This window comes from Artemia franciscana, chromosome 11, assembly GCF_032884065.1.
Source record: "Artemia franciscana chromosome 11, ASM3288406v1, whole genome shotgun sequence".
NCBI classification, from domain to species: domain Eukaryota; kingdom Metazoa; phylum Arthropoda; class Branchiopoda; order Anostraca; family Artemiidae; genus Artemia; species Artemia franciscana.
In genome coordinates this window covers 35,170,923-35,183,342 of record NC_088873.1, presented here as the reverse complement: position 1 = coordinate 35,183,342, position 12,420 = coordinate 35,170,923, and the positions used below count along the sequence as shown (strand labels likewise).

Below are 12,420 nucleotides of genomic sequence, written 5' to 3'. Positions count from 1 at the left end.
TGTGTGTGCTTTCCTGTTTTGTCCATGCATATTTAGATATTTAAATAAATATATACAACATAAATATGAATCAATATAAAATAAATATAGATGCTATCTAAATAAATGTAGTATTTATTTAGACATCAATAGTAATCACACTCTTTTAAAATATTAAATAAGAAAACAAAGTTTTTTCAGGTGAAAGTAAGGAGCAACATCAAAAGCTAAAGCGTTGCGTTGAAGTCAAACGCTAAAGTTTGACTCTTTCTCTCAATTCTGCTTTATTAAACAGTAAATGACTTTAGCGTAAAGAGCGGGGAGTCGAGAAGGGAATAGCCCCTTTCCTACATGGAGTAATTTCTGTTCTTTTTAGGTTTTAATGTCGCTCCTTACGTTCAGTTAAAGAAAAACTTTTTTTCATTTAATTTCTTAACGTTTTTGAATTAATGCATGTTTGATTTTGGCTCTCTGCACATAAATTATTAAAATGAAATTTGCATATTAATTCTTCTTTTTTGGCTAAATGGCTTTCTCTCAGTTTTGATCAGACGATTTTGAGGAAAGGGGTGGGGGAGGAGGCCTAGTTGCCCTCCAATTTTTCGGTTACTTAAAAAGGCAACTAGAACTTTTAATTTTTAACGAATGCTTTTATTATTAAAAAATATACGTAACTTAAGAATTAACTTACGTAATGAACTTCTATATTCATATATTTTTATTATGTATATGAGGACGTTTATCCCCTCGTTAGTACCTCGCTCTTTACACTAAAGCTTAAATTTTGTCCAAATTCTTTAAGAATGACCCCTGAATCAGAAAGGCCGTAGAATAAATAGTTGAAATTTACTAAAAATACTTTAGCGTAAAGAGCGAGGTATTTAGGAGGAGAAGAACCCCTCATATGCGTAATGATCTCTGTTCGTTTTAAGTTTTAATGCGGCTCCTTACTTTCAGTTGAAAAAACTTTTTCATATTTATTTTTTCATTTGTTTTTATAATAATGCTGGAAAATCCTGCCCCCCTTCATTGAATTTATCTTCCCCCATGACAAATTCCTCCAAGGAAAGATCCTCCCATGTAGCCCCCTCCCCTTAAACCCCCTTCCCCAACCAAAATGGATATCTCAAAATTTTGATCCGTTGACTTTGGGAAAAAAATGAGCGTGGTAGTGCCTAGGTGCCCTCCAATTTTTTCGGTCACTTAAAAATAGCACTAGAATTTTTAATTTCCGTTAGAATGAGCCCTCTTACGATATTCTAGACCACTTTGTCGATACGATGACCCCTGGAAAAAAAAATAAATAAATAAACACGCACCCGTGATTGGTCTTCTGGCAAAAAAATACGAAGTTCTACATTTTTGTAGATAGGAGGTTTAAACTTCTACAAAAGGGTTTTCTGACACTTTGAATGCGATAGCGTGATTTTTGTTAAGATTCTATGACTTTTAGGGGGTGTTTCCATCTATTTTCCAAAATAGGGCAAATTTTCTCGAGCTCTCAACATCAGTATAAAAATCCGATTCTTTTAATGTATCTCTTAGTATAAAAATCCCGTTTTTTAGTGTTTCGTTTACTATTGAGCCGGGTCGCTCCTTACTACAGTTCGTTACCACGAACTGTTTGAAATGCCAAGTGTTTAAGATAAATACTAGAAATATATTACCTACTAAAATAAAAGACTGCTTATAAAATATTTTTGTCTAGATGATTTACGCAACAAAAATGATAATTAGACGCTCTCTGACCTGCTTATGATCCTTAAATTTGTTTCTTTATTTTCTTATGGTGGAGTGTCATATAATTTTCTAAACTAAAATGTCACACGGAAAAATATCGCACCCTTGCATAGCAAGATTGGGACCCCTCCCCCATTAATCACACACAATACACATGTACCTGATTATTCTGAAGGATGTCTAGTAAAAGAGAGACAATTTTTGACATAAAGAACTTTTTCTGGATTTTCAGGGCTCCGGCCCAGAAAAAAGATCTTGTCGATTTTTTAGAGTTTTGGCTGACTGCTTTTATTGTTTTCGTGTCCAAGCTGTCATTCGGAACGCAGAAATGGTCAAAACTATTTAAACCGTACTAATTTACAATATGATGACCATGGAGATATTTCCTATGGCTAGATACGCCCCCCCCCACCTTTCCTTCGGAAATACCGATAAGACAATTCGTTCTTGAAACACAATGTCCTTGTCTGTTGGCACATAAGAATTTTGTTTATCTTTACTTCTGTACTCTAAGATCCCTAGACCCTCTAACCCCAAGCCCCATAGACTTGGAATCCGAAAATGTGTACTTTGCTATTTACTTGCTTAAACTTGGTTCCTCCCATGCCGGCTGGTGCATAAGGCAACAATGGTACCTTTCTACGACAAACTCTGCAGAGCTTGTGGCCACAGGTCTTCCAAAGATATTCCTGCCGGTGTCGTATCCTTCTCTAAGCACCGGGTTAGGATCACTTTTTGTCCTTCATGCCTTCTAATGCCGGGGGATACCCAGCAACAACCATCATGAAAGAGCCTGTTATCGCCCAAGGTCATGTGGCCACAATACTGCCATGTGCTATTTAATAATTTCTGAAGTATCAACGGTTGCTTTGTTCTATCACGTATGGATGCGTTTGTAATTCTATCAGATCAGTTGATTCCCAGGATGTGCTGAAGGCAGTTATTTCCAAAACTTTGGAAACGTTTTTCAAGCTAGTCTCGAATGAAATCTGCAAGTAAATAGACAAGTTTAGATAGTTCAACCAAACGTCTGAATCGTTCAACTATCCAACGTGTTTTATAATTTTTTTAAAATACAAGACGGAACTTTTGTCTGTACCAATTTTTGTGGACGCTCAAGTTTCTTGCCCAATCCATACAATTCCAATACAGAGAGCAAGGGAAATTGATACGAAAAATACTCTCAATTCCACTCTGAGAAAAAAAACAGCCAGCACCATCTGCTATTATCCAGCCAAATCATGGTCAGTCCAAAGTGAAAACGTCAAATAAAATTATAAAAAAAATACCGCTTGTATATGCCCATGCTTATGAGGCAAAAACGTCCTTCTATTTACTTTCCTAATTTGGTTGTATTTGATTTCCAACTAAATGAGAACTATTATTTGTCAAACCGTCCAACAACTGAGACAGCAGATGCCGGAAGAGGTTATCAAGTTTCCAAGAGGTTATCAAGAGGTTCATATTCTGTCTTAATATTTGTAAGCTAAGCTTTCTTATTTGTTAACCCGATTCAACCTTTACTATCAGCGGAAATTCGCCTAGTCTGCTAGCATGCTTTTTTGACAATTATAGTCATGAAAGACAAGAATTTCCTCATTCTGCCACTTATGATAAAACTAAGGTGGTCATTACGAATTTTCTCCACAGGACCACATAAAAAGATTACCGAACATTTTATAACAATGAATAGAATAATGAGTACTTGTGTTGAACTCCATGATACTATTTAACAGAAAATTGAAATTATTTGCGCATGTCTTATATTCTTATCACGTTTTCAATTCACATTGTACAACTACGATTTTGCTAAATCTAGGCATAAAATTGACTGGTTCAGGAACATCTGAACAGCAAGATGCTAATCTTATTGCTACTATTCCTAAAAACTCACTCAAACACCAGGCTACCTGAGGCGGAAACAGCTGGGCATGCTCCCCCTGCACCCTAGCCCATTCAAAGCTTCACTCTTTACACCCTCCCATAAGCTTCAAGTTTCCTTTAAATCCTCCTTTATGACTTTTTCCATCCCATTAGGGGAGGGTCTACTTTTCATACATCTACCCACGATGGATGGCCAAAAAGCACAATTTTTGGCAATCTGTCTTTTTTACCTGTAAAATTTGGGCAAGCATATTTACCTTTCTTGTTTTAAAGGCCTAGATAACGTGACTAAACCCTACCCTTCCACAGAATTCACTTCTTAAATCTTATATATCGTATTATTTAACTCAATAGCACTTAGTATCATCATGCTAAGTAATTTGCTTCTTACGAAGACTAAGCCGATGCCTATGTAATTACAAAGCTGACTCTAATCACCTTCCTTATAAATGGGTTTAACTACTAGATTCTCAAAAATCATTAGCTGCTTCCTCTTTTTCAAAAATCATAGCTCATAATCTTCAGTTATTCTGTGGTAGAACGTGGATTGATGCTCTGCTTGAAAATATTGGACTTCGGATCGATCCCCTTTGCAGCGATGTCGAGCGATAAACTTGTTTCCTATCCCTCTAAAATAAATCCAGCAGCTGAAACTTCTGTTTGGAACCCAATATGCCAGGAATGGTTCTGAAGGGTCTTTATCCTTATCCTTTTTCGTAATCTTCAGTAGTTTATCTCTAAATTCGCAACCACCCTTTTGTAAGTTTATATACCACCGGATACCTAGTCATTTTTCCAGTTCGGTCTATTTTAGTTCCGTCTCTAACTCTCGCTCACAAAATAAATTTCCTTAAATTTCATATTTTCAAAAAATTTAATATTTTATATTGTTTTCTGCAACTTTATCATGGTTCAATACATTCTCAGAATATTCTGCCCATCTCTCTTCAACACTTTCCTTATCACTAAATCAGGCATCATTCCTATCTTTAACAGGGACAAGCCCAAACTGACTACTTCCTCTCAATTTCTTAACATGCTAGTGCAATATCTTACTGTATCTTCCAGATCTTCAAGAATTTTATCTATAATCTGCCTTTCTCATCTCCTGAATTGACGCTTTAATGAACATCATGGAAATTAGCCTCCTGTTTAAAGTGCGGAGTATAGATTACATATAATATAGACCGCCATGCCTTTAATGAGAAAATGAAAATGAGAAAGGAAGGATAACCATTTAAAAATTGGTATATATAAATATATATACGTATATATATATAAATATAAATATATATATATATATATATATATATATATATATATATATATATATATATATATATATATATATATATATATATATATATATATATATATATATATATATATATTTATATAATATATATATATATATATATATATATATATATATATATATATATATATATATATATATATATGTATATGTATATGTATGTATATGTGTATGTGTGTGTGTGATAAGAAATTTAATTATTTTACAATAGTTTTTTCGAGTGAAAGTAAAGAACAATGTTAATACTTCAACCCATTGCTCTTTACGATAAGTGACTTGTTGTTCCAATTCTTTAAGAGCGACTGCACAAGCATAAAGGCCGTTAGTTCGTAATAAGAAATATTTTTAATGCACTATAAAACTAAATATAAGGATTGTTTGTTTGAAGTTTTAATGTCGTTCCCTACTTTCATTTGAAAAAAAAACATGTTATTTCTTATTTAATTCACAATATGATCCAACATTTTCCCTTCCTTGTTCTTACTTTTGATCGCTATTTTGGATATTCTTACAAAAACAGCAACTATTGTTTATCATACGTGAGTTGCTTTCCTTTTTCTTTTTCTTTGAATAGCGATTAGTTGTTTTTCTCAGATTTTTAGGTTATTTTCTTACATGTGTTAATTTGTTGTTTTTTTTTTAAAGGATAAAGATTTTCCACTGCCACTGATGGACAGGCTGGTTTTTTTTTTTTTTTTTTTTTTTTTTTCATACGGACAGGTAGAAAGGCTGTCATCCAACCTTTTGGCAGCAGAAATCAAACGCCGAGCCAAGTCCATTTTGCCACAACGGGGTTTAATTTTTTTTCAATATATTTTTTTCTCTTTTTTTCATTGTGAAACAAATAGAGGCTTCCAGTTGTGAATACAGAATATTAAGATGTTTCTGAGTGTTTTAAAAAGAAGTGTTTTCCCGTTAATGTTGCGCTTAGGGAGGGGGAGAAATCCTTTGATATTTCTTAGATAGAATTTCTTATTGCCATTTAAGTATCTAGATGGGTTCCAGTAAACTATTAGCTAGAATTTACTATATTCTATCACTTCACAAAGGTTTTTTGGAAAGCTTTTACTGCATAAAGGCGAGTTAAACGCTGTAAGAGGCGTTTTACACTACACAACTATAAAGTGTGCAAAATAGATGGATATCACGCGAAAGTTCAAAGTTTTGTGGCATTGAAAAATTCACGGTTGGAAAAACTTTAAATGGGTTTCTTTAATTATTACAATTCGCCTCATATTGTCCTGGAATTGTCATGCCTGTCAATTTTTCTTTTAAAATATCTTTGTAAATCATGATTAAATGCTCTTAATCAAGTTAATAATATCTTATGAAAAGATAGTCATGAGTGAAAGACAAAAATAAAAGTTAGGCTATTTTAAAAGTTAGGCTATTTTAAACCTGATTTTTTCCCTCAAACATGCACACTTTGCTGCCACCTTGGAGCAATTTCACCTCTGAACACCAGGAATCTAATTAACATAAAATCCGAAGGGATATAAGCTTTCAGAAATTGCTTTGTCCAGGTGGTTGGCGCCAAACGTGGCGGTGTTATGGGAACTGCACCAAACATGGTAGACTTTCCCACATGTGGTGGAACTGTGCAGCACATATGACACTCCAAGATATATACGACGAAAAGTAGGCAGCCCATTAGTAAAATCTTACTTCTGCTCTTTTTATTTTTCTTCCTTTTCGATTCAAAAAGTTGTTTGGGCACCGACTTCACGTGCCGCCTTTTTACTTTAATTGCCACTGCCTAATTAGAAAAATTACTCTCTCTTTAGTCTTTGGATTTTCCCAGTTTCATTTTTAAAGATTATCTATGGAATGATTATCCAACCTTATATTGTATATGAGTGTACTATTTGGACAAGCAATTTTTATACTAATTATAGAGCATTAGGGGCTCTGAATCAGTTTCTTCATTTAAATCACAGGTCAAAAAGTTCCTACTTGGTCGAGATACAGTGTAAAAGCAGATCCCTATTGAGGGCTTAGTCTTTTTTTCTTTTTTTTATATCTCTTTCTTCTTTTCATTTTTCTGTCTTCTCTTTATTATTTTTTTTTAATTTTTTTAGTGTATTTATTTACTGTTATTGATTATGTGAATTAATTAATTAATTGAATCACTATACACAGGTTATTTGTCTTTCTAGTAGTGGCTATGATTGTTTAATTTAATTCTTGTTTTGTGAATTGACCAGTAAAGGAATCTCATCTCTCCCTCTCTTTAGTTAGTCAAATGGTAAAAATTTTTACATATATATTCTTTCTAAAAAATACATTTGTTCATATTACTTGCTTCAAGAAATAATGTTTGATGAAAAAAAAAGTTATGCCGCTTCAAACATGTCATGGAATAGATTATACTCTGGTCCACCCCCCCCCCCCCTCCCCTTCTCTGAAACTGTAAGTTAAAGTGTGTATAACTTGCCATGATTGAGCATTTAGTTTAACATTATACGAGTATTTTTAAATTTCAAAGTTCCAATGCTTTCTACTGTCAAACACATTAAACGCATGCGTATACATTACAGGTTAAAACATTCGATGACTGGGTTGCCCCGGAGCCCAAGACGCCTCCTCCTTTCACAAGATCAACTTCTATTCCTGATTCCTTGATTCCCAAGGGATGGAAAAGTCCTGAAAAGAAGCCGATCAAGTCCCCGCGCGGTAAGTTTTTTTTTCAAAACTTGTTGAAACTGAAATTTTCCCATTATTTATTTACCCAGTCTTTAATTTCAACTTCGTTTTTATTCAGAATTTTGTTTAATTTGCTTCAAAGTAGTGAGGCCTCTGGGAATTTGTTTTTCCTTGTTTTCCATTTGTAACAACCATGGTTTATATTTTAACTACTTTCAAATTTCTTGGGTATAGAATTTAGTGGGCTGCCACAAAATTAGATAAGAAAAAAGACTCGACTTGGGTACTCGGGCACTTTACCCGGGCTATGTTTTCCTAGCATAGCAATTCTTATCAAGTAATGATCCAACCACAGTACCCTTTTCACATCGATGCAATTTGATCTGTTTTATTGATTTTCCTGAGCATTCTACCCTTACTTTAGATATAAAAAAGAAAGGACTCGAATCTGGCATCAAAGAATCGATTTTAGCTTTATCAGGTATATCTCCCTTAAGTCTTGACAACTTAAATAGCACCCTTTTTATCTTAATGGAGCGTTCTTTGATATGAGCGCTCTATTTTTCTTTCATTCAGTATATATTCTTATCTTCAGAATTTGCACACCAAGTTTGGCCACCTTCAGCTGTTATGTGCATGTTGTGGTAGTTTTGACTCAGGTTTTTGGCAAACATTTTTATGTGAAGGTTCACCATCATTTAAATTTTTGTCTGTTGGGCTATAAATTTCTCTTTTTGAATTCTTCTTCTACCTACTTCTACTTACTACTATTTTAGTGCCAATTTTGGTTTCTTTTTTTCTCTTTTTTCCCCTCTTATATAACTTTTGTTTCCTGCTTTTTTTGTAAAGTCACGACAGGCACTATCTAATTAAGTGGCAATGCAACTGGAAAACTTTATTTTCATCTTTTATAAATTTTTTAATACAATCAATTTTATTTTGCTAATTCATTTTAATTTCTTTTAATCAAATGAGTTATTTCATTTCTTTATATATTGATTTTCTGAATTACTTTCATTTTTCATTTCATTACTTGTATTGTTAGTTACAGGGTGGATAATGTTATTAATTTTTTTCGCACTATTGAAAATTTTAATGCCTTATGTGATCTTAATGATTGTTGTTTTCTTTCTTTCGATTTTTTTCTTAAATACCAGAGTATGTCGCAGTGGTACTAGTTTCTAATGAAGTTATCATAAAATAGCCGAAGGTGTTTCCCCAAGTTCTTCACTTATGTCAGTTTTGACTCTAGTTCCGAGTTTTTCGAGGTTTTACTAGGCATTCAAGCTGTCAATAACAAAGTGCTACTTCTGTGGTATTTATGAGCACGAAAGAGAAAGTAACCTGTACTAGTTTTTCCTTTTTTTCACAATAAGAGGCTGGTCTTACATGCAATATTGAAGCTTTGGTAGAGTAAAGCTCGAATCATATCTTGGTTATAGCGGTAGTTGATGCATAGTAAAGAGTGAACTTTGGACCATAGTAACCGAAAAAGAAATAGCAGCTGTCACCAAGCTGTATGGTGATAAAAATTAAGCTGTATGGTGATAAAAATTGGTTAATAAAAATTAAAGTTAACAATTGTTTGGAATTAGTGACCTGTATTTACAACCTTTAATCGAAAAATTCAAAAAAAAAAATCCCGAAACTCCTCAAATATAACATCAAATTGAATTGAAGTATTAAAATTTGTTGCAGCAGTTAAATGTCTCAAAAGATTAGTCTCAACATATTTTCCTGCAGGAAACCATGCTGACATGGAGATAAAGGATTGTTGTTAAAAATATGGACCAGAAGGTCAGCATTTACAGAACGTAAAGATTGAATTTTTATTGATTGGAGATGGATCGATTCAATTGATTGAAGAGGGTTAGCATTTACATTAGTAAATTGCCAGGAAATTTTAAATCCGAGACCGGAAAATCCGTAGCCAGAAACTGAAAATTTGTGACCGAAAGTTCACAGTTCTTGGAAAGTAGAAAAACAAAGAAAATCGTATTTGTTATATGTGTTATATGTCATTGGATATTAACACCCATCAAATCAATTTTGCTTGGATCATAGACGACTGGAAGTAACTGGTGGTCTTCAACTTGAAGAAGCTGCTTTCTCCCCTTGCTAAGAATACTGGTAGCATTAGGAAAGTCCTTAAAACGATAAAAAAAACTCGAATATTATATGTTACGTAATTAAAATTACAAGAAATTTGAATTTTTTAATCCTGCTACTCTCTGGATTTAGCCACGGATGCTACATTCCCTATTCCCCAACATATTTTATTAGTAGACTTTAATAAACAGCTGAATTTTTGAAATTAATACCAACTACTAAACTTTAAAAAAAATGACAATTATTTTAACAAACTTTAATAAAGTAATGTTTCCAACGATCATTCATACAGTTGACATAACATACGAACCTATCACAGTGTCGAGCCCACACGAAGAAGGAGTAGATTGACCTGATGCTGGCATCAAAATGTGATAAGAACTAGAAATCTGGCTAGAACTAGAAACAGCATAACGGTGTAAGTGGAATGTGGACCAGCGTCTAACCTCAGTAACTGTAGTTGAGTGGAAGGGCGGAGTAAGGAACCCCAGCATGAGAAAAAAGCTTGAAACTGTTGTCATTAGGAGTTTAGTTAAGCTTTATTACAAAAAATAACTATGAAAAAAGTAGAACATTATGACTATCTTACTCCAGGATAAATTATAAAATTTTTGGTAAATTAAAAAAAAATGGTATCATACCAAATTAGAATAAAAGAAAAATGTCTTTTGCATGCATTTTGATTTTCTTTAAAAAAATATATTTGTCCTTTTCTCATGACTATTAACATCGTCATACGAAGTATCCACCCCTCCGGCCGTGTGCCCGGTAACAGTGCTGGATCTAAGTTTTTCTTAAGTTCGGAGGAGAGGAGTGGCAAATGTACATTTTCCTCCCCCTGCCACACCGTCAATACTGTTAATAATAAAATTTCCGCTTAGAGGGTAAACTTGAATATATTTCCTGGAAAAACAATGGCATTTATATATTACACGTTGTTATTTATTAAAGGTACTGGTTTTATCAACTTAAATTGTATTTTCACTGCTTTTGAAAGATTGACCTTTTCAATTTAAAAAGAACTTTACCCTCTCAAATATAGTCTAAGCCATAAGCCTAACTAAATAGTAATTAAGTCAATAGATTCATGATAATATTTATGATATATTCTTATAATAGTATGATTATAATTTAAGACTCAAAAATATACTTACTGCACAATCAGAAATATGAAAACCGGGAAAGTTTTTTTTTGGTATCATACAACTTCAATGTTCATTTTGGGAATGAATTAGGATGCAAGTACTTCATTTGAAATACTAAAATTTTTGTCTTAAAAGTATCACTTTTCTTTCAGCAAATCTGATCTATTTTTTTTATCCCTGAACTGCAAGAAAAAATCTAGTGCGCACGTAAGCCCCCGGTGGTTGTCAAAACAGGTACAGGGTTATATTTGTACTAGCATTGTAGTTCAAGTTGCCTATTTTATCAATTCCCCAAAAATGCCTTAAACTCTTGATTTTAATTTCAATGCATAAATCTAAATCAAGTCAGGTTAGATCAGGTCTAAATCAGTTTATCAAGCCTTAAACGAAATAAAACTGTCATTATGTCATTGGGGACGTGTGCTATAATCTATTCCATTAAAGAGTGGTTTGTCGAAACCCCTAAATCAAACGAATTATATGAGAATCTGGGTAAATTCACAGGGGCATCAATTGGGGTAGGTTATGAAATATTTCGTTTTGATATTGTAAACGACTTCGCCCCTATATTTTGAAAAATGTTTTTTTGTGTGTGTGTGTGTGTTTCCATTGAAATAAACAGAAAAATATTTGTCTTCCTACAATGTCGTGAATTGGTACCCCTGGAAACTCTTGAAACTATTGAAACAGTGTAGTACCTACCAAGACTACCTACCTAACTGGGCAGCAGACAACCGTTGGACCCTCACCCACACCCATTCCATTGCTCTATAATCCCAGTACAAAAATAAACCCTTAAAGCAAAACAGAAGGGAAATGCCTGAGGCTACTGAAAACGCATAATTATGTTTGACAAAAATTCGGGTATTAAATCGTAGATAATTTCAAACATTTAGTTAGTTTTTTTTCAAAAAACTTTTTTAATGTTACTCTTTAGCTTGTTTTGCCGTCCCCTGATGTGCAGCCCGGGAAACTTGTCCCCTCCTCCTCCTTCTTGACCCACCTTTGCCCGGTAGCAACCTAGTTTATCTATATGGTATAGGCCGATTCTGCTTGCTGTTTATAATCATGAAGAGAAACTAACATGAACCAATTTTTGGGTAAGTTTCTATATTAGCGGACTATTCAGATAGCTAAGAAACAAACTTAACTCTAGAATCAAAATTTCATCCAAATTCGTAATATGGCATTCGTTTCTGTCGCAAATTCAATCTTAACCCTACTTAATCTAACCTTACCCAAATATATTTGGGTGAGGGGTTTTTATGATAAGAGGTTTATTTTGCGTACAATCTTTGGTTACTTTTTAACTTGAAACTTGATTATGATAGTCAATAAAACTATAGCATCCTAACTTTTGGTTCATAATTATATACCTAATCAAGAACAAATAGAACACTGAAGAAAAACCTATAAAACTTATATCAGGGTTTAAAACACAAAACACTTGAAGCACTGGGAATCAAAAATCGGACAAAAACATATGAAAATATTGGGTGTACACTCACGAGACCTGGCAGCTGAAGACTGATAGATGGCAGTAGCTTAGTCTAATGAATTAGTCCCATTGACATTAATAAGTATTTTTGGCATGCAGAACTGAAA

The 12,420-nt window shown here is 33.5% G+C and overlaps 1 protein-coding gene across 2 annotated transcripts in view; it reads left to right on the top strand.

The window, feature by feature from the left end:
• The window catches only part of LOC136033138 (general transcriptional corepressor trfA-like), a 194,996-nt gene that overhangs the window by 66,665 nt on the left and 115,911 nt on the right, over window positions 1-12,420 (top strand). For both annotated transcript variants that reach the window (XM_065713775.1, XM_065713776.1), the window contains exon 3: window positions 7,456-7,591. In XM_065713775.1, the coding sequence (XP_065569847.1) occupies window positions 7,456-7,591 (136 nt within the window). The remainder of the gene's footprint in view (window positions 1-7,455; window positions 7,592-12,420) is intronic.